Source organism: Lontra canadensis, unplaced genomic scaffold (assembly GCF_010015895.1).
Source record: "Lontra canadensis isolate GAN:19392208 unplaced genomic scaffold, GSC_riverotter_1.0 scaffold37, whole genome shotgun sequence".
Lineage (NCBI taxonomy): Eukaryota > Metazoa > Chordata > Mammalia > Carnivora > Mustelidae > Lontra > Lontra canadensis.
The window spans coordinates 18,373,702-18,398,303 of record NW_022631031.1 but is presented as its reverse complement, the minus strand read 5'-3'; the positions used below and the strand labels follow the sequence as shown (position 1 = coordinate 18,398,303).

At 43.2% G+C, this 24,602-nt stretch overlaps 1 protein-coding gene across 1 annotated transcript; it reads right to left on the bottom strand.

Moving 5' to 3' along the window:
* Positions 1–518: 518 nt before the first annotated feature.
* On the bottom strand, positions 519–1,887 carry LOC116874540 (histone acetyltransferase KAT5-like). Its single transcript, XM_032869239.1, has one exon. The coding sequence runs from the start codon at positions 1,683–1,685 to the stop codon at positions 519–521; it is 1,167 nt and encodes a 388-aa protein (XP_032725130.1). The 5' UTR covers positions 1,686–1,887.
* Positions 1,888–24,602: the final 22,715 nt, after the last annotated feature.

Below are 24,602 nucleotides of genomic sequence, written 5' to 3'. Positions count from 1 at the left end.
CTGAGCAGGGAGCCAATGCAGGGCTCCATCCCAGAACCCTGGGATCATGACCTGAGCCGAAGGCAGATGCTTAATGACTGAGCCACCCAGGTGCCTCTGATTGCTTAAGTATAAACTTTTTTTTTTTTTTTTTTTTGGGGGGGACCCATAGAAACAGTTTATTGCCAAGGGGCAGTGAGGGCAAAAGCGGCCAGAATTTTGCAGCCAGACCCCTCCCCACCCAACTCCTACTTTACAAAAGAAATTTTTACAGCCACTGGCCCCCTGTACAGAGTGCACCCACTCCCCCACCCCCCCCATCCCACTGTACACAGCTGCCTGGCTCTGTCCAGTCTCTGGTTCACAGCAGGCCCAGACCTGCAGCCGGCTGACCTTGGAGCTGATCTGAGCCCTGAGCTTACCCTGGTGCTAGGCACCAGCAGCCCCTACCAGGCCTGTCCTCTCCTTATGGCGCTGTCTTCAGCGCCACCTCCCTTGGTGTGCCTCTGGGGGGGCCCCGGTAGGGGTGGGATGTGCCATCAGCCCCAGTTCTCCTTTGTCGCCACTGCTGTGGCCAGTGTCCGGTCACCACTTTCCCCTCTTGCTCCAGTCCTTGGGAGTGAAGATAAGAGGCCAAGGTCTGAGAGGGGCTTCTCAGGAGTCCCCGTTTTCCCTTCCACTTTAGAGAGTTCATAGCTGAACTCGATGAGCAGCTTGCCATAGCCCCGGCGCTGGTAGGGAGGCAGGGTCAGGATGCAGGCCACGTTGTAGTCCTCCGTGGATTCCTTTTCCTTGGAGAAGTAGCCCACGATGTGGAAGCCCTTGCAGTCATACTCTGTCATGACGTAGAAGAGGAAGGGGTCTGTGTCATAATACAACGTCTTGTGGTCGAGGAAACACTTGGCCAAGAGACATAGGTTCTGGGAGTATATCTTGTTCTTACGGCCGTCAATCTCAAAGAAAGAGATGGTGCCCTTGCGGTAAATCTCGTTGCCCGGAGGATGTCGCAGGTCACACTTGGTCAAGTGACGCTGCAGACACTTGAGGCTGCGGCCGTATTTGAGGCAGAACTCGCAGAGGTAGAGGACGGGCAACGTGGTGAGCTCCTGCGGGTACGGGGAAAAGTACCAAGGCTTCAGGCGGTGCCGGCCCAGCTCGATGCACTCGATGTTCTTCATCCGGGTGACAATGTCGTCGTGGCTCCGGTCCGACACCAAGCTTCCAGTCATGCGTGGCGCTGACTGTATTCCATCTGAGCTGTCCTGGGAGTCCTCGTCAGTGCCCAAGCAATTTGATTTTCGCTTCCGTCCTGGCTGAGCTGCCACTGCCCTACGGGCTGATCCATTCTGGGGAAAAACCGATGCTGGAGCTGTCTCGCTGGGCACTGGAGTTGCTGGTGAAACCACCTCCACCTTCCGTTTCACCTCTCTCTCTGGAGAGCCGGGGCGAGACCCAGGAAGTCCGTTCTTGGTGGGGGTCTTGGCCTCTTTCTTGGGGAACTGAATCTTCTTTAGGTCCAGCCGCTCGTGGGTCACCCATTCATCCAGGCGTTTGTTGAAGTCAATATAATGGACGTAGAAAAGCTTGCGGCCACTGATGTCCTTCACGCTCAAGATCTCGGCCAGGGGCCACTCATCTTCGTTGTCCTGGTTCCGCCGAAGCACGGGCAGGCGGCAGCCCTTGATTATCTCCCCCACCTCCGCCATCTTCCCTCCCTCCACTGCCACTTCCGGCCCCTCTGGGAGACGTCACTTCCGGGGTTCAACGCGCCGTAGGCCCGCGCCTCTTGAAGCCGCTTTAGAAGAAGACTTTTGAGAGACACAGCTGTCCAGCTGGAAGCAGGGAGCCGTGCCGTTTGGCTGGCGGGAGAGTGGGGTGTTTTAAGTTTCGGTCCAAGTCCTGGGCGGAATCCCCGAACTGCGCACAACGATTCTTAAGTATAAACTTTTTAAGTCAAAAGGAGAATACCAAGAAAAATGTGGTTTGTAACTTTAGGAGAAAGAGTATTTTCCTCTCTTAATAAGGTGTTCCCAAGCCTGGGTCGTGCTCTGGTAATACAGAGAAGCAATACGTGGAGGAAATAATGTAGATCACTTCACCCCACAATCACTGTGATAATGACCTTCCTGACGTTCATTTGGGTAAAAATCATCCTTCATTACATTTATGTTTTCAGATGTTGGAATACTAAATTAGGTAGTTGTCTTACTAATAAGCCACCCTGGGTATTACCTATGTATGCCCTATTCAGACCAGCTGTTCAGGAAAAAAATTAAAAATGGAAAGGGGAGGTGGCCGTGGCATTAGACAATGTTGGTGGCAAGATCAAGGAGCCATGGGACAGTTTTGGATGATGCAGTTGAAACACCACTTTCATAAATAAATCTTTATGTAATTTATTAAGAGTAATAAATCTTCCTCTAAGGACATAGCGGACATTGAAGTCCATTCAGCTTTACTAACCATTGGAGACTATCGTGTTAGTTTCCCACGCTGCTTTAACAAAGTCCCACAAAGGGGCGCCTGGGTGGCTCAGTGGGTTGGGCCTCTGCCTTCTGCTCGGGTCCTGGTCTCAGGATCCTGGGATCAAGCCCCGAGTCGGAGAACCTGTTTTCCTCTCTCTCTGCCTGCTTCTCTGCCTACTTGTGATCTCTCTCTCTCTCAAATAAGTAAATCAATAAATCTTAAAAAAAAAAAAAAGAAAGAAAGAAAGAAAGAAACAAAGAAACAAAGTCCCACAAACTGGGTGGCCTAAAACAACATAAATGTCTTCTCTCAGAGTTCTGTCGGCTGGAATTCTGAAATCAAGGTGTCCGCACCTTGACACCTCCCGAAGGGTGTAGGGGAAAGATCTTTTCTTGCCTCTTCCAGCTTCGGTTGGCTCTAGTAATTCCTGGCTGTGGCTGCATACTCCCATCTCTGCCTTGTCTTTTTTTTTTTTTTTTTTTTTTAATTTATTTGAGAGAAAGAGAGAGTGTGAGTGGGGCAAGGAAGAGCAGAGGGAGAGGGAGAGGGAGAAGCAGACTGCCCCCTTAGCAGAGAGCTCGATGCAGGGCGCAATCCCAGAACCCTGAGATCATGATCCAAACCAAAGGCAGACGCTTAACCAACAGAGCCCACACATCCTCTGCCTTGTCTTCACACGGGCTTCTGTGTCTTCTGTCTCTTATAAGACACTATTCAACTGGACTTAGGGTCCACCCAAGATAATCCAGGATGAACACATCTCAAGATCCTTAATTACAGCTGCAAAGACTCTTTTTCCAAATAAGGTCACAGTTTCAGTTTCCAGAAGTTAGGACAGGGACATATCTTCTGGTGGTCCACCATTAACCTCACTGCAACTACCATGTCTGAATATTTACTCCTTTGGATGGTTAAATCTCTTATCATCTCGGGCGCCTGGATGGCTCAGTGGGTTAAGCCTCTGCCTTTGGCTCAGGTCATGATCTCAGGGTCCTGGGATCGAGTCCCGCATCGGGCTCTCTGCTTGGCAGAGAGCCTGCTTCCTCCTCTCTCTCTCTTTCTCTCTGCCTACTTGTGATCTCTCTGTCAAATAAGTAAATAAAATCTTTAAAAAAAAAATCTCTTATCTCAATAAAATAATGACAAATCACAGCAAAAAAACAAAGGCTAACTTACTATGGGGTCACCAAAGGGACACCAGGCAAATGCATCATTTTTATATTTACTTGGATTTTCTGGTTAGTTCTTTCACGGTTATTCGTTAGAAGGTCAAATCCTACAGGTTGACCGGAATTGGAGCAAGCCATGATAACCAAAAGTTAATTTAAATGCAAAATCTTTGGTAAATCTCTTTCCTACACTCATCTTCTGTAGCATCTTTTTAGGCTCCTATCCCTTTGTGAGTCCCTGTTCAATACAAGACCTAAATGTCCACCACTCCCTGAACACAGAATCACACTGTAATTGAGAATCAGTTTCCTCAGGCTGAAAAACACATAATATCTGGCCAATTTCATTCCTTACACCCGATTGCATAATCATCATTCAGGCACTGGACACGCTACTTTCCAAGCTTCAAGCCTTCTGACTGGGTCTCTATTCAATAATTCTGGCATTCACTCACAGCCATGTGTTCATTAGGTAGCCAATGTTACAAAGCTGCTTAGTCAACTGACACCTGTATTCAGAATTCAAGTTTAAGTCAATAATAACATCACTATTAAATCCATCTGTTTTTAACTCAGAGCATTTTTTTGAGATATTATTGAGATACTATTTTTACACCCAACATGGGTCTTGAACTCACAACCCTAAGATCGAGAGTTATGTGGTGGGGCGCCTGGGTGGCTCAGTGGGTTAAGCCTCTGCCTTTGGCTCAGATCATGATCTCAGGGTCCTGGGATCCAGCCCGGCATCGGGCTCTCTGCTTGACAGGGAGCCTGCTTCCCCCTCTCTGCCTGCCTGCTTGTGATCTCTCTCTCTCTGTCAAACAAATAAATAAAATCTTAAAAAAAAAAAAAAAAAAAGAGTTACATGCTGAGTCTAACTGGCTCTGTCCAGTCAGTGCAGTGTGTAAATCTTGATCTGGGGGTTGTGAGTTTGAGCTCCATGTTGGCTGTAGAGATTATTTAAAATAATAATAATAATAATAATAACAATAAGTAAAAGTTGCACATTCTACCAACTGAGCCAGCCAGGGCCCCTAACTCAGAGGGTTTCTAATCCATGGGGTCCTGTGTAGCAACTATTCCTACTTCAGTCTTAGGGTACCCCCTTGTAGTAGATAGTCATCGTTTTCTTTTTGGCTGCTTAGTATCTGAACCTCCTACCTGGGTCCATAATCCTTCAGGTTATGAGACAGAGTCCCCTCCCATTACAGCATCCAAATACATATCTATACCAGCCACCCAGTCTCATGGACAAGGGCAAGGGTTCAGACCTAGGCTCTGCCAACAGACACACCTGCCAGAGATTTTAAATCTCCAGTTAAATGTGGAAGCAGAAGCAACACCATTCTGAAAAGGGTGGTGATCTCAGAAGGCCCGGTTACATAATTTGGAGAACACACTGCAAAACCCAAGTGCAGTTTCTTGTTGGAAGGGCAGGAAAGAAAGTGCCATTGAGTGTTGAAATATAAAGCTTTTTCCTTTAAAAATACTTTATGACATATAAAATAGAATAGGAATAACAGTGATACATGAGTAAAAACAAACTTAAAATTGCAAAAAAAAAAGATTGTAGTGTCTTAATTTTAAGAACACAATAAGACCTAATTAATGGATATCTTAATAGATCGTAAGACTTTTCAGGCTGACTTTTCTGCAAATTCATTCATTATGTCACCAAAATTTATGCTCCCCCCCCAAAATGCGTACTTCTTAAAACTTCATTTTCTTTTTAAAGATTTAATTTAAAAAAAATTTTTTTAAGATTCTATATACTTATTTGACAGAGAGAGACACAGAGAGAGAGGGAACACAAGCAGGGGGAGTAGGGGAGGGAGAAACAGTCTTCCTGGAGAGCAGGGAGCCTGATGCAGGGCTTGATCCCAGGACCCTGGGATCAGGACCTGAACAGAAGACAAATGCTTAACGACTAAGCCACCAAGCACCCCTAAAGATTTTATTTTTAAGTTATCTCTACACCCAATGTGTGGCTCGAGCTGACATCCCCGGAATCAAGAGTGGCATGCTTCACTGACTGAGCCAAACAGGCACGCCTATATTTCACTTTCAAATAGTATAATTGAATATCATTTGGCAATTGTGCTATCACAAATAATTTGTGATAACGACTTTTCTGATGATGCAACTGTTACTGTAGTTTTGAAGACTATTTTATAGGCCATGGCAAATTTGGGCCAATTCTGGTAAATTATTTCAAAATATAAATTTTAGCACATTCATTACTGATAATTTTCATGAATTTTTTTTTTTTTTTTTTTTTTTTTTTAAGTAGGCTCCACACCAATGGTGGAGCCTGAACTGGGGCTTGAAGTCAGGACCCTGATACCAAGACCTGAGAGGAGATCAGGACTGAGATGCTCAACTGACTGGGCCACCCAGACACCCCGGGGACAATTTTTATTTTTAAAGATTTAGGTCGTAATGCAAATCAGACAGTGAGGCCTAAACTTAATTTAATTTATTTTTTTTTTAAGATTTTATTTACTTATTTGACAGAGAGATCACAAGTAGGCAGAGATCAGGTAGCTAGAGAACAGGAAGAGGCTCCCTACTGAGCGGAGAGCCTGATGTGGGTCTCAATCCCAGGACCCTGAAACCCAGGACCCAGGACCTGAGCCAAAGACAGGTTTAACCCGCTGAGCCACCCAGGTGCCCCTAAACTTAATTTTTTTAAATGGAAATGTATACAATGTCAGTTTAATGTTTCCTCTGACAGTTCCTATGACTCATGGAGGTGGTACAAAAAAACGAAAGTGGATTTATGATTTGTACCTAACTCAGAACATCGGTTTATGCATTACAGGAAAAAAAATCTATTTTAAAATCGTCTTTGTTAATAATTGGCTCATCTGAAGCATCATGTGAAAATCGTGTTTTTTCATTGAATGTGACAATCTTTACATTTAATTGCTATTCCTAAATGTGGATATTGTCTTTGCAATGCTGCAGGTAGTTTTCAGAACTGGAGATCCTAATAAACTCATTGAAGATTCTAGTAACTTTTTAAAAATATCTGATTTATTTATTTAATTTATTTTAAAGATTTTATTTATTTATTTAACAGACAGAGGTCACAAGTAGGCAGAGAGGCGGGGGTGGCGGGGTGGGAGGGTGACTGGCGGGGGAGGAAGCAGGCTTCCTGCCGAGCAGAGAGCCTGAAGCAGGGCTCCATTCCAGGACCCTGGGATCATGACCTGAGCCGAAGGCAGAGGCTTTAACCCACTGAGCCACCCATGCGCCCCTCTAGTAACTCTTGATATGCTTTTCTTTTCTTTTTTAGGTTTTATTTATTTATTTGAGCTACAAAGAGAGAGCGAGAGTGAGCACGAGCTGCGGTGTGGGTGGCGCGAGGGAGTGTGAGAAGCAAGCTCCCCGCTGAGCAGGGAGCCAGATGCGGGGCTCCATCCCAGGACGCTGGGATCATGACCTGAGCCGCAGGCAGACGCTTAACCAACTAAGCCACCCAGGCTCCCCTCTCCATATGCTTTATTGTAATGTCCACCAGCACGCCTTTGTTTGTAGTAATTTACTGACAACGTTTCCAGGCCAGAGAGGTGCTGCTGGTTTGGGCTCGTGAGATCAGATATATGGATGCCCACCTCCCTCCTGACTTCCCAGGTGCAGCAACCCAACACATCACTAATCTGGGCTCAGGGCAGGCAGCAGCCTGGGACCGCCAGAGGTCGGGGCATGCGAACTAAGCGCCAGGCCAGTGGTCCAGGGGCCCACCCCGTGAAGCCCGGAGGCGGAAGTGCAGGCCCTGCAGCCTGTTGATTTATCGCTTCTCGGTACCATCAGCCTTTACTTTCTCCAAAACACAAGTTCCCACATAAAATTATTAAGAATTTCAAGACTGAAATCTTGCCATTTGCGACGACGTGGATGGAACTAGAGGGTATTATGCTTAGCGAAATAAGTCAATCAGAGAAAGACAAGTGGAGATGCAACGTGGGGGGTTTGGGGGGTAGGAAAGAATAAATGAAACAGGATGGGATCGGGAGGGAGACAAACCATAAGATACTCTTAATGTCACAAAACAAACTGAGGGGGGCTGGGGGAGGGGGGTAGGGATGGGTTGGTGGGGTTATGGACATTGGGGAGGGTATGTGCTACAGTGAGTGCTGTGCAGTGTGTAAACCTGGCAATTCACAGACCTGTATCCCTGGGGCTAATAATACATTATATGATTATAAAAAATAAAAAAATTATAAATAAAATAAAATGGTTAAAAAAAGAAGAATTTCAAGACTGTAGCAGAGCATTAATCAAGGAGCGAGGGCCCTCTGGAGAGGCAGGGCTCTCCCATGCCCTTAAGGCGTCTCGCATCCCTGATGTCTGTAGGACAATAAGATGCTTGGCCCCAGCGGTCACTCTAGAAACACATTTTAATGTAAAGTGGATTTCAGATGAAACAAAGGAAACGGGAGTCTCCATCCATATAGTGGGTTTCCGCCACTTACTGGCTGTGCGCCCTTGGGCAACTTGCCTACCCTCTCTAGACCTCAGTTTCTTCATTTGTAAAAGAATACAGCATTGTACCAATGTTAATTTCCTGGCTTTGATCGTCCTGCCTTGGCTTTGGAAGAGGTTAACATTAGGGAAAGCTGGGTGGGTGGTTGATGGGAATTATCTACATATTTTTGCCCCTTCTCTGGAAGTCAAAAATTTCAGCAACAGATGCTTTGGGAAAAAAAGGAGCACCTCCCACCCGGTATTAGGAATAGAATGCACAGGTACTGACAACTCCCGGCTGGTACTCAAGATTTAGTCTGGAACTAGTTACATGCCCTTGGACACACTGCTTCACTTCTAATCCTTTATCTTACTGGGGAAAATGTGGATATTGAATTGGATTCTTTTTTTTTTTTTTTAAGATTTTATTTATTTATTAGAGAGACAGAGATCACAAGTAGGCAGAGAGGCAGGCGGGGGCGGCGGAGGGGAGCAGGCTCCCGCTGAGCAGAAAGCCCGATGCGGGGCTTGATCCCAGGACCCTGAGATCATGACCTGAGCTGAAGGCAGAGGCTTTAACCCACTGAGCCACTCAGGCCCCCCTGAATTGGATTCTTAATGTCATTTCTAGTGTTAAAATGTAATAATGGAAGGGCCTCTGGGTTCTCATTTGCCTTCTTAGCTCTTCCTTATTTTTATTATTATTATTTTTTTAAATTCATGCTTCCTGTCCTTTCTAGATGTGCTTTCCTCTTATTTTTGGTCCACTTGGTATGTCCTGAGCTCATCCAAAAATTAGTAAATTATAAGCAAAGCAGTTCTTACTACAGATGAAAGCCCATCTCTAGCATATCCAAGTGAAAGAAGGTGATTGTAACCCAGCCATTTTCAGCTAATGTAGTGTCTCTCAACTTCCTGGTGCATTGAAATCACCTGGGAAACTATTTTTAGAGAGGTGGGGAGAGAAAGAGAGAGAGTCCATAGTGGAGGAGGGGCCGAGAAAGGTGGAGGCACAAAGAGGGGGAGAAATAATTTATTTTTTTTAATTCTTTTTTAAAGATTTTATTTGTTTATTTGACAGAGAGAGATCACAAGTAGGCAGAGAGGCAGGCAGAGAGAGAGAGGAGGAAGCAGGCTCCCAGTTGAGCAGAGAGCCTGATGCGGGACTGGATCCCAGGACCCTGAGATCATGACCTGAGCCGAAGGCAGAGGCTTAACTCACTGAACCACCCAGGCGCCCAATAATTCTTTTTTTTTTTTTTTAAGATTTTATTTATTTATTTGACAGACAGAGATCACAAGTAGGCAGAGAGGCAGGCAGAGAGAGAGGAGGAAGCAGGCTCCCCGCCGAGCAGAGAGCCCCACGCGGGACTCTATCCCAGGATCCTGGGATCACGACCCGAGCTGAAGGCAGAGGCTTTAACCCACTGAGCCACCCAGGTGCCCCCCAATAATTCTTTTTTTAAAGATTTTATTTATGTATTTGTCAGAGAGAGAACGCGGGCATGCGCGCACAAGCAGTGGCGAGGGGCGAGGGAGAGAGAGAAGCTTGGCTTCCAGCGGAGCAAGGAGCCTGACTCGGGGCTTGATCCCAGTCATGACCTGAGCTAAAGGCAAATGCTCACCGGACAGAGCCATCCAGGAGCCACCGCCTGGAAAACTTAAAGCTAATGATGCTCCAATCCCACTTGCAGAGATTCTTCTTTGATAGGTCTGGGTGTGACTAGGCGAGACTCCACTTTTTATATTTGGTGGGTTTGTGTTTATTAAATTGTGTTTATCATTGCTCAGTTTACATGAAAATCAATCCTATTAAAGCACATTTCAGTCTTTTTATAGAACATACAACACCCCCCTGTTCTTTTTTGCCCATATCATATGAATCCTCTCTCAAGTAAAATTATGGTACAAAAACATGCAATAATTTACAAATTGCACCAGATGGAAATGGGTGTAGTTGCATATACTTTTTGTTTATACAACATGCGCATCAATACATTTTTTTTTTTGAGATTATAAACTCCAGTGGCACAGGGACCTACATTTTTTAAATAACAGCTTTATTGTGATATAAGTCCCATACTATGCAATTGAAGTGTACAATTCAGTGGTTTTTCTTGTATTCACAGATTTGTCAGGGACCTAAAGTTTAACCTTCGCTATACAGGAGAGCAAATGTGAAAGGACCAACAATTACCATTATATGGTAAATTTTTTAGTACTTTTTTTCTCTAGCCATGTTATTCTCTACAAGCCTACTTAAAGGAAAGAAGGTAATTACCAATGATAAACTCATCTTTAATGAAAAGAAGTGTCACTAATGAGAAAAAAATGTCAGTTTTTTCTCCATGCTCATTTATCTTCCCTGAAAGGACATAGAACACTTCCAAACAGTGATGATTAGATCCAAAATTTATATGCTCTGCTTTATATACTCTTTGATTAATCCATAACAACCAATTACCATTGCCTACCTTTATTATTAGATTTTCCCAGCACCATTACACTCCTGACTGATGAAAATGCTGAGAGTCTATTAACAGCATGCACAATATCATTTAGCTGATGCCAAATGGTAAATTGTCTTCAGAATCTGAAGGCATGGTCTTATGATCCATGGGACTGTGACTATACATCAGTGAGTCCATATAAAGTTTAGAAGAGCGCATAGCACAAAGTAAGCACTCAGTGAGTAGGGGGATAATATAGAAACCGGGACACTTTTCAGAATGGCACTCAATGTATTAGCTGTTATTATCAGCACACAGCACCTATCTGTTTTATGTAGTTAAAATGAAAGTACCAATGGCCATTCTTAACATTCTTTAAAAAAAAAAAAGATTTTATTTATTTATTTGAAAGAGAGACACAGCCAGAGAGGGAACACAAGCAGGGGGAGTGAGAGAGGGAGAAGGAAGCTTCCTGCTGAGTGGGGAGCCCACTGGGGGTCTTGATCCTAGGAAGGCAGACCCCGGGATCATGACCTGAGCCAAAGGGAGATGCTTAACAACTAACCCACCCAGGTGCCCCCATTTTTTTTTTAAAGATTTTGTTTATTGATTTGACAGAGAGAGATCACAAGTAGACAGAGAGGCAGGCAGAGAGAGAGAGAGAGAGAGAGAGAGGGAAGCAGGCTCCCTGCTGAGCAGAGAGCCCGATGCGGAACTCGATCCCAGGACCCTGAGATCATGACCCGAGCCAAAGGCAGCGGCTTAACCCACTGAGCCACCCAGGCGCCCCAAGGCGCCCCCATTCTTAACATTCTTAATTTCTAATTAAGCTTTGGGAGCTCAGGCAGAAGAGCATGTGACTCTGGATCTCCAGGTCAGTGGTGAGTTCAAGCCTTGCATTTGCGTGTACAGATTACTAAAAACAAACACACAAACAAACTGCTTAAAATCTTGGCAGAAAAATGCATAGATTCTTCAAGATTTGCCCTTAAAATGAATGTATATATAAATAAATAAAACAAGCATTATCATCATGGGCTGCCACTTTTGAATCACCCTATACCCCCAACCAAACCTAGATGAGCCACTATACGTCTTAGTTATTAAACAGCCAAAATAATACATGTGTTTGAGCCTGGTCAGTTCTTCTTAAGTCAAACATGCAAGCGCCAGCGGTGTGCAGATGCCAGCCCCTTACACATTTGGATTTCTGGGGCAATTAATCTGTCACTTTTCGACATCTGATCAATTTTCTAATAATTGAACTTTCAGAGGAATCGGTAGACAATGGGTCTTTGTACTCCAGCCATAAAGAAGTAAAAACAAATGAATTTTCCAGTTCACAGAAGCTTCTATCACCAATGCTTCTGATCATTTTAGCTAGATATCTTTCTAAATGTGTGAGATTCATAATGTTTTCCAAGAAAGTCTGCGTCTTTCTTTTAGAAAACCTCACTGCAGATCCAGAAAAAGATATGGCTACTAGCCAGCCCAGTGCTTTGTACGTTTAGAAAAAAGAAAACATGAATGCTGCATCTACTCTACGGGCCAAGGATGAGAATGTTGTTAAATTACCATCCTCCTTATGTGTCCTTGACATGACTGCCTCTGCTCCATTCATAGTCTGCCTCTGGAATCAACATCCCACAGTCTCCTTCATCATGATTCTCTCACCTGGAAGTCTTGTCCTCTTTTCCTCTGTAACTCCTAACAGCTGCTGTCCACTTTCATAGCACATGTCTGAGCATCGCCAGGATGGGGCACCAGTCTTGACTGGCCCTTTCTAACTTTACCCTTTTTCCTTGCAGTCAAGAAAGCACACTGGAAAGCAAGGAGGAGTGATATTGTATGGATAATCTCAAATCTGCTCCCATTTCCTTTTTAGGCAAACGAACATGGTTGGAAATATACCTAGATTGCAACCGAGAAATATATTAGTGGGGAAAAAAAACAGTATTTGTGAATGACCTAACAACTTACTATGACGTGTCAGTGTGTGCAGTGACTTCATGATTAATGTCCTTATGTTGATGAGCTGCAATGAGGCCAGATCATGCCCTTTCTTCCCAGAACACTAACTCATAATTTATGTGTTCATTTTCTGGTCTTTTATTCATTCCACAAGCATGTAATGAATATTTTACTGTGCTACCTGCTAAGGATACATGATGACCTAGACCAAAAATCCTTTAATGTCAAGGAGCTCATATCTACTATAGGAAGTTAGATATGTCAACAAAAGAAACTGGGATGTAGGAATAGGCAATGGATATAAATATAGATACTATATCTGATCAATGGATAGATAGTACTCAGACAGTTGATGACAACTGGTGTGTAGAGATGTAAGAGATTGTAAAGGGTCCCTAGCTATTTCACAAGAGAAAAGTGATCAAGGATGGATTAGAACACTTTGCTAGAAAGACAAAGGGGTAGGGGGACAGGCCTTCCCAGCAGCACCACAGCCATAGACAGTATGCAAGTCTAGAGCAGCAACGAGGCAAACTGACTTACGGGTCAGTGTGGTCTGAAGATGCTCCATTGTTAGGCTCCTTTCTATTTTCCTAGACTTCATAGTTTCCTAACAATCTGCAGATCATTTAAGTGTTGTTTATCAAACCTATGATGTACTGGGCACTTTGCCAAGATGATCTTGTTTAATATTTGTAGGAATCTGTTTGATCAGCTACTTTATAGGTAAGGACACCAAGGCTTGAAGACCAAATTCCTACTGCTAGTAAGCAACCATCATCATTCAATTCCAAGTTTGTCTGACTTCAAAACCCATGCACTTTCCGTTAAAGCAAAGGCAGATGCTTAAATTACTGTGCCACTAGGCACCCCAAAAATTTTTCTTATGATAGAACACCTGGAAATAGGGGCGCCTGGATGGCTCAGTGGGTTAAAGCCTCTGCCTTCGGCTCAGGTCATGATCTCAGGGTCCTGGGATGGAGCCCCGCATAGGGCTCTCTGCTGTACAGGGAGCCTGCTTCCGCTTCGCTCTCTGCCTCTGCCTGCCTGTGCTCTCTCTCTCTCTGACAAATAAATAAATCAAATCTTTTTTTCTTTAAAGTGTAGAAAAAATTTTAGGTGATCAGTGATTTTTAAAATATTTATTTATTTTAGTGATTTTTTTTTTTTTAAATAAGCTGGTGTATCTTATTGGTCAAGGGGATATGGGAATTCTTTGTACTTTCCTTGAAATTTCTCACCAGGATTGAAATTTGAAAAAAAAAATTTAATAATCAGCATATAATTTTATTGTTTTTTTATTATTAATTCAAAGCAAACTTTAATGTGGTTGAATCCAGGGAGACTCCCTTTTTCTTTTTCCTTTTTTTGTCCTTTTTTTTTTTTTTTAAGATTTTACTCATTTATTTGAGAGAGAGAAAACAAGTTGGGGAAAGGCAGAGGGAGAAACAGACTCCCTATGAAGCAGGGACTGCCAACACAGGACTCCATCCCAGGCTCCTGGGATCATGACCTGAGCCAAAGGCAGATGCTTAACTGACTGAGCCACTCAGGCGCCCCAAATGCAGCTGAATCTAAATGGAAACTCTACTATATCCCTAGGCCTTAGAAATTATGAATGGGGCACCTGGGCTACATTAATTATATTATTTTTAATGTTGTATGCACTACACTAAGTACTGGAGATAACAGTTGTGAACAAGACTGATGTGATCCCAGCTCTGAGGAAGCCTATGCCTTCATAGTGGGGGATGCAGACTTGTAAAGTAGCAATTAACAAGAATATCCTGTTTTGCTTTTTTTTTTTTTAAAGATCTTATTCATATATTTGAGACAGAGAAAAAGAGAGCACAACTGGCAGGAGAATCAGAGGGAGAGGGAAAAGCTGAGCAGGGAGTGCAACGTAGGGCAAGAGGTGATGTGACTTGTATTATGGAAGTCACAGTAAAATATGAAGAAGTAGAGGGGCACCTGGGTGGCTCAGTGGGTTAAGCCTCTGCCTTCGGCTCAGGTCATGATCTCAGGGTCCTGGGATCGAGCCCCGCATCGGGTTCTCTGCTCGGCAGTGAGCCTGCTTCCCCCTCTCTCTGCCTGACTCTCTGTCTACTTGTGCTCTCTCTCTCTCTCTCTGTCAAATAAATAAATAAATAAAATCTTTGAAAAAAAAAATATGAAGAAGTAGAAAGTTTCAGAACTAAAGAGCTATTTTAAAAAGAGAGAAAGATTCAAGAAGTAAAAATAGACAGAGGTTGGTGAGTGATTAGTTTAGGAAGGAAGTAAATGAAGAGTCACACATATACCAAGACTTCGGTTTGGATATATCTGAATATAGGTGGTTTTGCACATTGGTGATTCCCAAATAGAGATCCCAGAAGAAAAATGAGACTTAAATGGAAATATTATTAAATTTTTGAACATACATTTACAGGAAGAAACTGTAGAGCTAAACTCTGTTTGCCTTTTATGTTCCCAAGCACCTAGTAACTGCTCAATTTAACAAATCACTTAATGAATGAGCGAGCAGACGCAGGCATGGTTCTGAAGTCCGAGAGGGATTTGGGCTGAAGGTAGGGATGAGAGAGTCATTAGCAAATAGTGTTTGAAGCCACAGAGCTAGAGGAGATTGTCCTTGATGAGTGTGTACAGTAGGAACAGGGGTAGGAGATAAGACAGAGTTCCGTGAAGGGCCAACATTCAAGGGAAAGACCAAGGAAGCAAGGCTAATAAAGAGGAAGCCTTGTCAGAGTGATATGAAGAAAACGAGAAGGTGGCTTCTCCAGTCAAGGAAGCAATACGTGCATGTTCGACCTACAGATACAAAAACTACTGACAGGATAATGAAGATGAGAGAAGAGTCCTTTTTTTCCTTAAGATTTATTTTTTATTTATTTTAGAAAGAGCAGGAAAGCACAAGTGGAGAGGGGGGCAGAGGGAGAGAGAATCTTAAGTGTACTCCCGGCTGAGCACGGAGCCCCACACAGGGCTTGATCTCACAACCCTGAGATCATGACCTGAGGTGAAATGAAGAGTTGGACGCTTAACCGACTGAACCACCCAGGTGCCCCAAGAAGAGTCCATCTTAACAACCAGAACAATCTTACATCCTAATCAAGAACTTCTGGGTGGAGAGGAGGGAACAGAAGCCAGAAGACAGCGAGGGAGGTGGAAGGTGTGGAGGTAGAGACAGTGAGTATGCAAAATTCTTGCAGAATTTTGGTTGTAAAAGGGAAGGGAGAGGTGGCAGTGATTAACTGGAGATATTCTAGGGAGAGCTTTTGTCTGTTTTTTTTGTTGTAGTTTTAGAAGAAGGATTTAGAGTTGGTGCTGGTGAGGAGGGTATAGATAATAATGGTGATAATGTTATTGTCCTTGCTGTTACTTGAGATAGGGACACTGGAGTGATTTGAATGAAGGGAAGGAGGGAGAGACTAGTCCTTGATTCTGAGGACAGAGGAACGCGTGGAAAAATCTAATCCAGAGTTTGGGATTAGTTTTTGATGGAATAAAGGGCACATTTTTCCTTTTGTCCTGAGGGAAGGAAAGCAGAGTGAGTCAAGATGTAATTTAAGTACAGAACAGGCCAGAACATAAAGGCATTCTCTTCTGGTGGCTCCCATTTTTTTCTGTTGAATTAGAGACTGGGCACATTTGCTGATGGCATTAGAAGGCCCAGAGGTTTTAGGAGAGGAGAGGTTTGAAATAAAAATTGCGATGCGTGGAAAAGCAAGCTCACTAGCGCAAAGAAAGACTTGCCAGGCGGTGTTGAGAGTTCACCTGAGGTTGGAGACAGAGGCTTCAAGAAGCCAGCACTGAAATGTCCCAGTGTTTGGGTTTTGCCCAGTGAAGGTGACCAAAGGACAAAGGGTGAAAGGCTATGGCAGGAGAGTGATTAGAGTCCCCGGGACAGGACATCTGAGCTGGACCAGAAAGAAAGTAAAGACAGGAGAGGGGCAGAAGATTGAGAAAAAGTAACTAGGCCACCAAGGTATTTTATTTTCTGATGTCAGAAGCTTAAGTTTACAGCCATGTCAGACAGAAATCTCTGAAAGGGCATAGGGAGGAAGGTGGTTCCCTGACATAAGGAGTTATTTAAAATAAAGGGAATTTGGAACACCTGGGTGGCTCAGTCAGTTGGGCATTCAACTCTTGGTTTTGGCTGGTGTTGTGATCTCATGGGTGGTGGGACTGCCTGGAGGGCTCCAAGCTCAGTGGGGAGTCAGCTTGGGGATTTTAGTCCTCTGCCCCTCCCCCCTCCCTCTCTCTCTCTTTCTCTCTCTCTCTCCAAAGTAAATAAATCAATCTTAAAAATACATACATACATACATATGTAATAAAATGAAGAGAATATGCACTTCATCAGTGCATATGAAGTCAGGCATTATGCTATGAATTGCACACATGGATTAATTCATTTGACCTTCAAAATAAACCTAAAAGTCAGGGATTATTCTCCCTGGCTTTTTTTTTTTTTTTTAAGACTTTATTTATTTATTCGACAGAGAGAGAGAGATCATAAGTAGGCAGAGAGGTAGGCAGAGAGAGAAGGGGAAGCAGGCTCCCCACCATGCAGAGAGCCTGATGCGGGGCTCAATCCCAGGACCTTGAGATCATAACCGGAGCCAAAGGCAGAGGCTTAACCTACTGAGCCATGCAGGCGCCTCTCTTTCACATCTTTTTAAATTTATTTTATTTTTTCGGGGCGCCTGGGTGGCTCAGTGGGTTAAAGCCTCTGCCTTCCACTTGGGTCATGATCCCAGGGTCCTGGGATTGAGCACCTCATCGGGCTCTCTGCTCAGCGGAGAGCCTGCTTCCCAACCACCCCCACAACCTGCCTCTCTCTGCCTGCCTCTCTCTGCCTGCCTCTCTGCCTGCTTGTTATCTCTGTCTGTCAAGTAAATAAATAAAAATAAATAAATAAATTTATTTATTTATTTATATTTTTTCATTTTTATTATTATTTTTACATTACTTTATTTATTTAACTGATCTCTATACCCAATGTGGGGTTCAAATTCACTGCCTTGATTTCAAGAGTCCCATGCTCTGGGGGTGCCTGGTGCCTCAGTTGATTAAGTGTCTGCCTTTGGCTCAAGCCATGATCTCCGAGTCCCCACGTTAGGCTCCCTGTTCAGTGGGGAGTCTGTTTCTCCCTCTGCTCCTCCCCTCCTCCCCCAGCTTATGTTCGCTCTTTCTCTCTTACTCTCTCTCAAATAAATAAATAAAGTCTGGAAAAAAAAAAAGAGGCTCATGCTCTACCGACCATGCCAGCCAGGTGCCCCCAAATTAGGGCGCCTGGGTGGCTCAGTGGGTTAAGCTGCTGCCTTCGGCTCAGGTCATGATCTCAGGGTCCTGGGATTGAGTCCCGCATCGGGCTCTCTGCTCAGCAGGGAGCCTGCTTCCCTCTCTCTCTCTCTGCCTGCCTCTCTGCCTACTTGTGATCTCTGTCTGTCAAATAAATAAATAAAATCTTTAAAAAAAAAAAAAAAAAAAGATGTGAAAGAGGGGTACCTGGCCGGCTCAGTGGGTAGAGCATCCAACTCTTGGGGTCATTACTTCAAGCCCCACGTTGGGTGCAGAGCTTACTGAATAAAAGAAATAATAAAAATAATTTGTTATATTTAATTAATTTAAAGATTATTCAAAAATTTAACCCATAAAGATGTATAACGAAAGCCTTCAGGTGAGGCTGGTGCAGTAGAATGTATCTCCACCACTCTTAGTTTCTTCAATATCCTACTAGAATATTTCCTTGCACACACACATAGATGTGTATATGTGTATGTACACAGTTACATGTGGTTTTTTGCCCTCCTTTCCATATATAGCGATAGATATTGGAATTATTTGCTACAACACTTTTTCCCTTTTCAAACAGCCCAATATTCCCGAGTTACCAGAAATTATTTAACCCTACAACAGATTTTAGGTTATTTCCCATCATTTTCTATTACAACTAAATTAGTAATTATCACCCTTGCATATGTTTGTCTCCATCTGGAATTTCATTTTGAGGTGAGAAAGCTAATTACCTCTACATCATTTACTGACTAAATTGTATTTTACATCAGCGACTTGAAATGTCACCTTTATCCTATACCATACTAACATCTCAAGTGAATTTTCTTATTTCCATACTTCCTGTCGTGTTTCATTGATCTAAATATTCTTGTTCCGTATATTCATGTGGCAATATTAAATTGTTTCACTGACTGACATTTTACAAAACAGTTTGAAATCTGCTAAGAACTCCCTCATTCCTTTTATTTGCTGATTTTCCGAGTTTTCACAGCTAATATGAAGAAATTGCATGACTTCGAAGAGAGGAATTAATTTAGAGAAACTTCTCATTTCCATTTTAATAAAGTATATACTAGAGAAACTCAAAGAATCAGAGATTTAACTGGGGCAGGAAAAAGAGGGAACATTCGGATGTTAATTAGCTCAGCTAGCCCACACAGACACCTTTCCTGAAAGAAAGAGAAGGGAGAAGAATTTCTACAGAGGAAGGGAAGAGGAGAGGTGAAGCTGGCACTGCGCACCCCCGCCCCACCTGCCCCCCCCCCAACACCCCCGACTTCCATCTGGCTTCTGCTCTCTCCACTCCACTTGCATATGTTTGGACAAGGACACTCGGTTTTCTGGTTCCTAAATACATGGATTCTTCTCTTAGGGTCCTGTGGCTAGTCTCCAAAATACAGCAGGACTTTGCTGGTACCTTCAGGAAGCTGTGAGACCAGACACAGTTTAAATGACTGCAAACCTCAGCTCCTTTAGAATTTGTCTTTCCAGTCGGAGACAGTCCAATCCCCACACAGTAACATCCGGATCACACACAGAAATCTCTGCCTTATTTCCAGGCTTCCTCCTCCCCTCCACCTCATTCCCCACTCGCAGCCTCCCCCCAAAACACTGTCCTTATTCTTGTCCCACTTGAGTGCCTAAGTATTTTGAGGGAGGCTGTGTATGGGGACAGACGGAGGGAGACCCAGAGGTTAGAAAAGATTCCCCAAGCATCTCTACCATTTGCCATACAGCATAATTTACCCGAATACATAGCTCTCTCCAGTTTACAGAGTCCACAGTAGTGTCTAGTACAATGTCTGGAAGCAGAGGTACTCACTATCTGTTGAATAATCAACTACCAAATTATCTGTTGCTTATAAATCAAAATGGCTGCCGTCCTTAGTGACAACTGTAGGTTATCCTTAAGGACTCATTCCTGTGGAACTTGACAAAGATAAAATTTGTTATAAATAAGTATAGTTTCATTGACATTTGGTCTAGGGCAAGTAAATTACCCAACGAGGTGATTTATAAATTCATTCAACTTAATTCTCTGATAGGAAGCTGAGCAACGTGCTCTGGTCATTGGGTCTGATTTATATCAGGAAAATGTACAAAAGAAAATGGAGGTTCTCTAACTTGCTCTTGTCCTCTCCTGGTCTCCTGTTACTATATAACAGGCATCTTTTTCCTTTAATTACCTTCTTCATGGCTTGAGAGCTTTGATGACTTGATTAAGCCTTGCAGTGCAGTTCCAGTCCCTACCCATCTGATTAATTAGCCCAAACCTTATTAACTTCCTAATTCGGATCAATAAGGCACTGATGCTAAACTGTGCAAGGGCAAACTAAGGAGGCAATTTTATTTCAAGACAGAGAACCATTTTATCTGCTGCAACAGTCCTATTTGATTGCACTATTTGGGGACCTTGCATTAACAACACAAGACCTCCGTTATTCTGGGAATCAGGTAGGTGTTGCCCACAGCCAGAGAAAGAATGTGATGAAGAACGATGATGATGATGATGACCTTCTCTGCAGGAAACTGACAAACCAGATAACAAGAAACTCCTCCCCTCTAAACCCAAAAAGGGAGTTCCCTACCACCAACAGAATAGTTCAATATTCTAAACCAGCATTATCCAATGGAAATATTTTAAATTTTCTAGTAGCTACATTCAAAAAGGTAAAAATTAACAAGCGAGATTAATTTTGAAAGCATATATTTTATAATCCAAAACATCAAAAATATCATTGAAACATGTAAGCCATACAAAATTATTTATGAGAGAGGCGCCTGAGTGGCTCTGTTAGTTAAGTGTCTGACTCAATTTTGGCTCAGGTCGTGATCTCAGGGTTGTGAGATTGAGCCCACGTATGGCTCTGTGCTACGTGTGGAGCCTGTGTGGGATTCTCTCTCTGTCTCTCCCCTCCTCCTCTCTCTCCCCTTTACCAAAAAAATAAAATAAATTAAAAAAATAAAATTATATATATATATATATAAAATATTGTGCTTTGCAGACCCAGGTTTATTGAAATATAATTGACATCAACATTGTGTATGTTTATGGTGTAGAGTGTGATGATTTGATACATGTATTATTATGAAATGATTACAATAATGTTAGTTAAAACTTCCATCACCTCATCTTTGTGTGTATGTATTGAAAACAGGTAAGATCTATTTTCTTAACAACTCTCAAACATATAATCCAATAGTGTCAACTACTCATCAGGCTGTACATTAGATTACCAGAATTTGTTCATGTTGTAAGTGCAAGTTTGTATCCTTGACCGACATCTTTCCATTTCCTCCCCCCGAGCCCGGGGGGCAGCCACTGTTCTCCTCTGTTTCTATGAGTTTAGCTTCATTAGATTTCACATATAAGTGAGATCATAAAGTATTTATCTTTCTATGTCTCACTAATTTCTCTCAGCATCATGCCCTCAAGGTCCTTCCATATTGTTGCAAATGGCAAGACTTTCTTCTCTTTATGTCCAAATAATACTCTGTTCTGTGTAGGGGGACCATATATATTCCCCTACATTTTCTTTATCCATTCATCCACCAATGGACAAGATATTGTGCTTTTTTAAAAAGATTTTTAAAGATTTAAAGATTTTATTTATTTGAGAGAGAGAAAGAGAGAGCGAGACAGCATGAGCCAGGGGGAGAGGCAGAGGAAGAGAGAGAAGCAGACTCCCCACTGCCCATGGAGCCAGATGAGGCTGGATCCCAGGATACTTCCAAGACACAGGGATCATGACCAGAGTGGAAGGCAGAGGCTTAACCACTTGAGCCACCCAGACACCTGAGAATTTACATTTCTTTTTTTTTTTCCCCAAAGATTTTATTTATTTGACAGAGACACAGAGAGAGGGAATACAGGTAGGGGGAGTGGGAGAGGGACAAGTGGACTCCCTGCTGAGCAGGGAGCCCTAAGGGGAGGGGTGGGGCTCCATTCCTGGACCCTGGGATCATGACCTGAGCCAAAGGCAGACACTTATCCACTGAGCCACCCAGGCACCCTGAGAATTTACATTTCTAATAAACTCTCAGGTGATGCTCATAGTACTGGTCCTGAAACCCTATTTTGAAAACCATTGCTTTAAAAATAGGACTGATTTCAACCCATCTTCTACAGGTTCCAGAGATCTGTACAAAAGCCACATCCCCTTCCACCCAGTTAGGGTCATGACTTGGTCTTGGTTCTGTTTCCCTCCATCGCTTTTCTTTTTTTCTTTTCTTTTCTTTCTTTTTTTCCTCCTCCATCACTTTCAATCAAAATCTGGTTTAGCTTGAACCCTCCAATTTCCTCCCAAATCACATGAAGTTCGAAAGTTTAAGATTTTGTTTTGAACCGTGAAATCAGGTCAGCACTAAGCATGTATAAAGCCGAAACAGCTTTGTGTCTTCATGATCTGTGTCTGCAGACACCTGTTCTCCTGCCAAGGGCTCTCTCTACCTTGCAGAAGCCTCTGAGGAAGGCTTTTTACTCACCAGACACCAAGGCTCTGAGCGGCAGGGGCAGGGCCAGCTTCTGGCTCATTCTCTCAACCAGTCCCTCCCCTACCATCTCAGGCTGCTTTTCCCTTTACTGTCAGCTTAAGAAAATCACCACCTAATGAGCAGTTTCTTATTTTCGTCTCCCGTTCTTTTCGCTAATAAAGCAACGCATGCGCAAAGGAACCAGTTCGGACACTACAAAAGGGCGGCCAGTGAGAAAGTCGTGCCTCCTTCCCCCTTGTCCTGGTTTTCTCCATCTCATTGCCCTCCTAGGAACTTAAGGTGTTCTGACTGTTCTGTGTGCCTTTTCAGAGATCATCTACCCATAATGTATATATACGCTTTTACACACACACACACACACACACGCACGCACACACACACACACACACGCACACGCGCACACACACACACACACGCACTTTTCTTTTACGTGAAAGAAACCAGGCAGCTAGTTTGCGGTTTCAGCCCTACTTCATCTCGAAGATGTAAAACAATCATAATAAATCATATCACAAGCACAGTTCCAGAGCCAATAAATATAGTACACGGCTCCCACAAAATTGGATACAACAGACGGATCTTTTCACGTGAAAGATGGGGAAATAGAGAAAGGTGAACTGCAACCAGCGAACAGCCTGAGGTTTAGGCAGAGTAACTTGATGACTGAGCAATCTTTCTATTTTCATTCCAGAAAGCTTTAAAAAAAAAAAAAGAAAGAAAAATCCACTCTAATACTCAATTTAAGAAATTGGCATTCAGGGTTAAGAAAGCACAAATTAGCTACAATAAAATCTGATATTAAGAACCAAATAGGGGGAACCTGGGTGGCTCAGTCATTAAGCGTCTGCCTTCCGCTCCAGTCATGATCTCAGGGTCCTGGCATCGAGCCCCACCTCAGGCTACCTGCTCAGCGGGGAGCCTGCCTCTCCCTCTCCCATTCCCCCTGCTTGTGCTCCCTCTGCCACTCTGTCTCTCTCTGTTAAACAAATAAAATCTTAAAAAAAAAAAAAAAAGAATCAAAGAATAGTCTAAAAGGAAGGAAGGAAGGGAGGGAGAGAGAGAGAGAAAGAAAAAGAAAGAAAGGAAGAAAGGAAGAAAGGAAGAAAGGAAGAAAGGAAGAAAGGAAGAAAGGAAGAAAGAAAGAAAGAAAGAAAGAAAGAAAGAAAGAAAGAAAGAAAGAAAGAAAGAAAGAGGAAAAGAACCGAGGGGGCACCTGGCTGGCTCAGTCTGTAGAGTGTGCAACTCTTCGTGTCAGGGTCATGAGTTCAAGCCTCATGCTGGGGGTGGAGCCTACCTAATATAAAAATTAATAAAAATAAGGGCCCCTGGGTGGCTCAGTCAGTTAATCTTCTGCCTTAGGCTCAGGTCGTAATCCTGGTGTCCTGGGATCAAGTTCCCACATCGGTTTCCCTGCTCAGCAGGGAGTCTTCTTCTCCCTCTGCCTCTCCCCCTCACTGGCTTATGCTCTCTCTCTCTCTCCCTCCCTCACTCTCTTTCTCAAATAATAAAATCTTTAAAAAATAAATTAATTAAAAAATCAAGACTAAAGAATCAAATAACATTCAAAAAAGAGAACAAAATCAAACAACATTCAACTTTTCAAAAAGAATATAAGATTTATAGCCAAGAAATACTTCGATATCATTGAATTGTTAGCAAAGAAATATGCATGTAAGCATGCTTCATAAATACTTCTTCAGTGACTGGACTGTGACTTCTCCAGATAGCCAAGAAACCACACTTCCTCTAAATCTTAAAAGGAAATTTCAGAAGCTTAAGCTCTTTCTTCATATTCTGAAGATTGCAAAAAGAATATTGGGTTTTGGGGCACCTGGGTGGCTCAGTGGGTTAAGCCTCTGCCTTTGGCTCAGGTCATGATCCCAGGGTCCTGGGATGGAGCCCCACATTGGGCTACCTGCTTGGCAGGGAGCCTGCTTCCCCCTCTCTGCCTGCCTCTCTGCCTACTTGTGATCTCTCTCTCTGTCAAATAAATAAATAAACAAACTCTTTTAAAAAACGAAACAAACAAACAAAAAAGAATATTGTGTTTCATAAAACAATCTTATAACTTTGAAAAAGCAACACAAAAGACGTTCGTAAAGGATTGGAGAAGCAAGGTGGGGAGGTGGGTAATTAGGTTTCAACCAACAGCTCTGTGTTGCTCTCTTTAGTACTGTGACCATTGTTTTAGGGGAAGATGGCCATTGTTAGAGTAATTCAGAAATATGATCTGCCCACTCATACACTCACATTGCCTCCAAATGTTCTCCCCACTCTCCAGCCTTCTGGCCACCCCTGCCCGTTG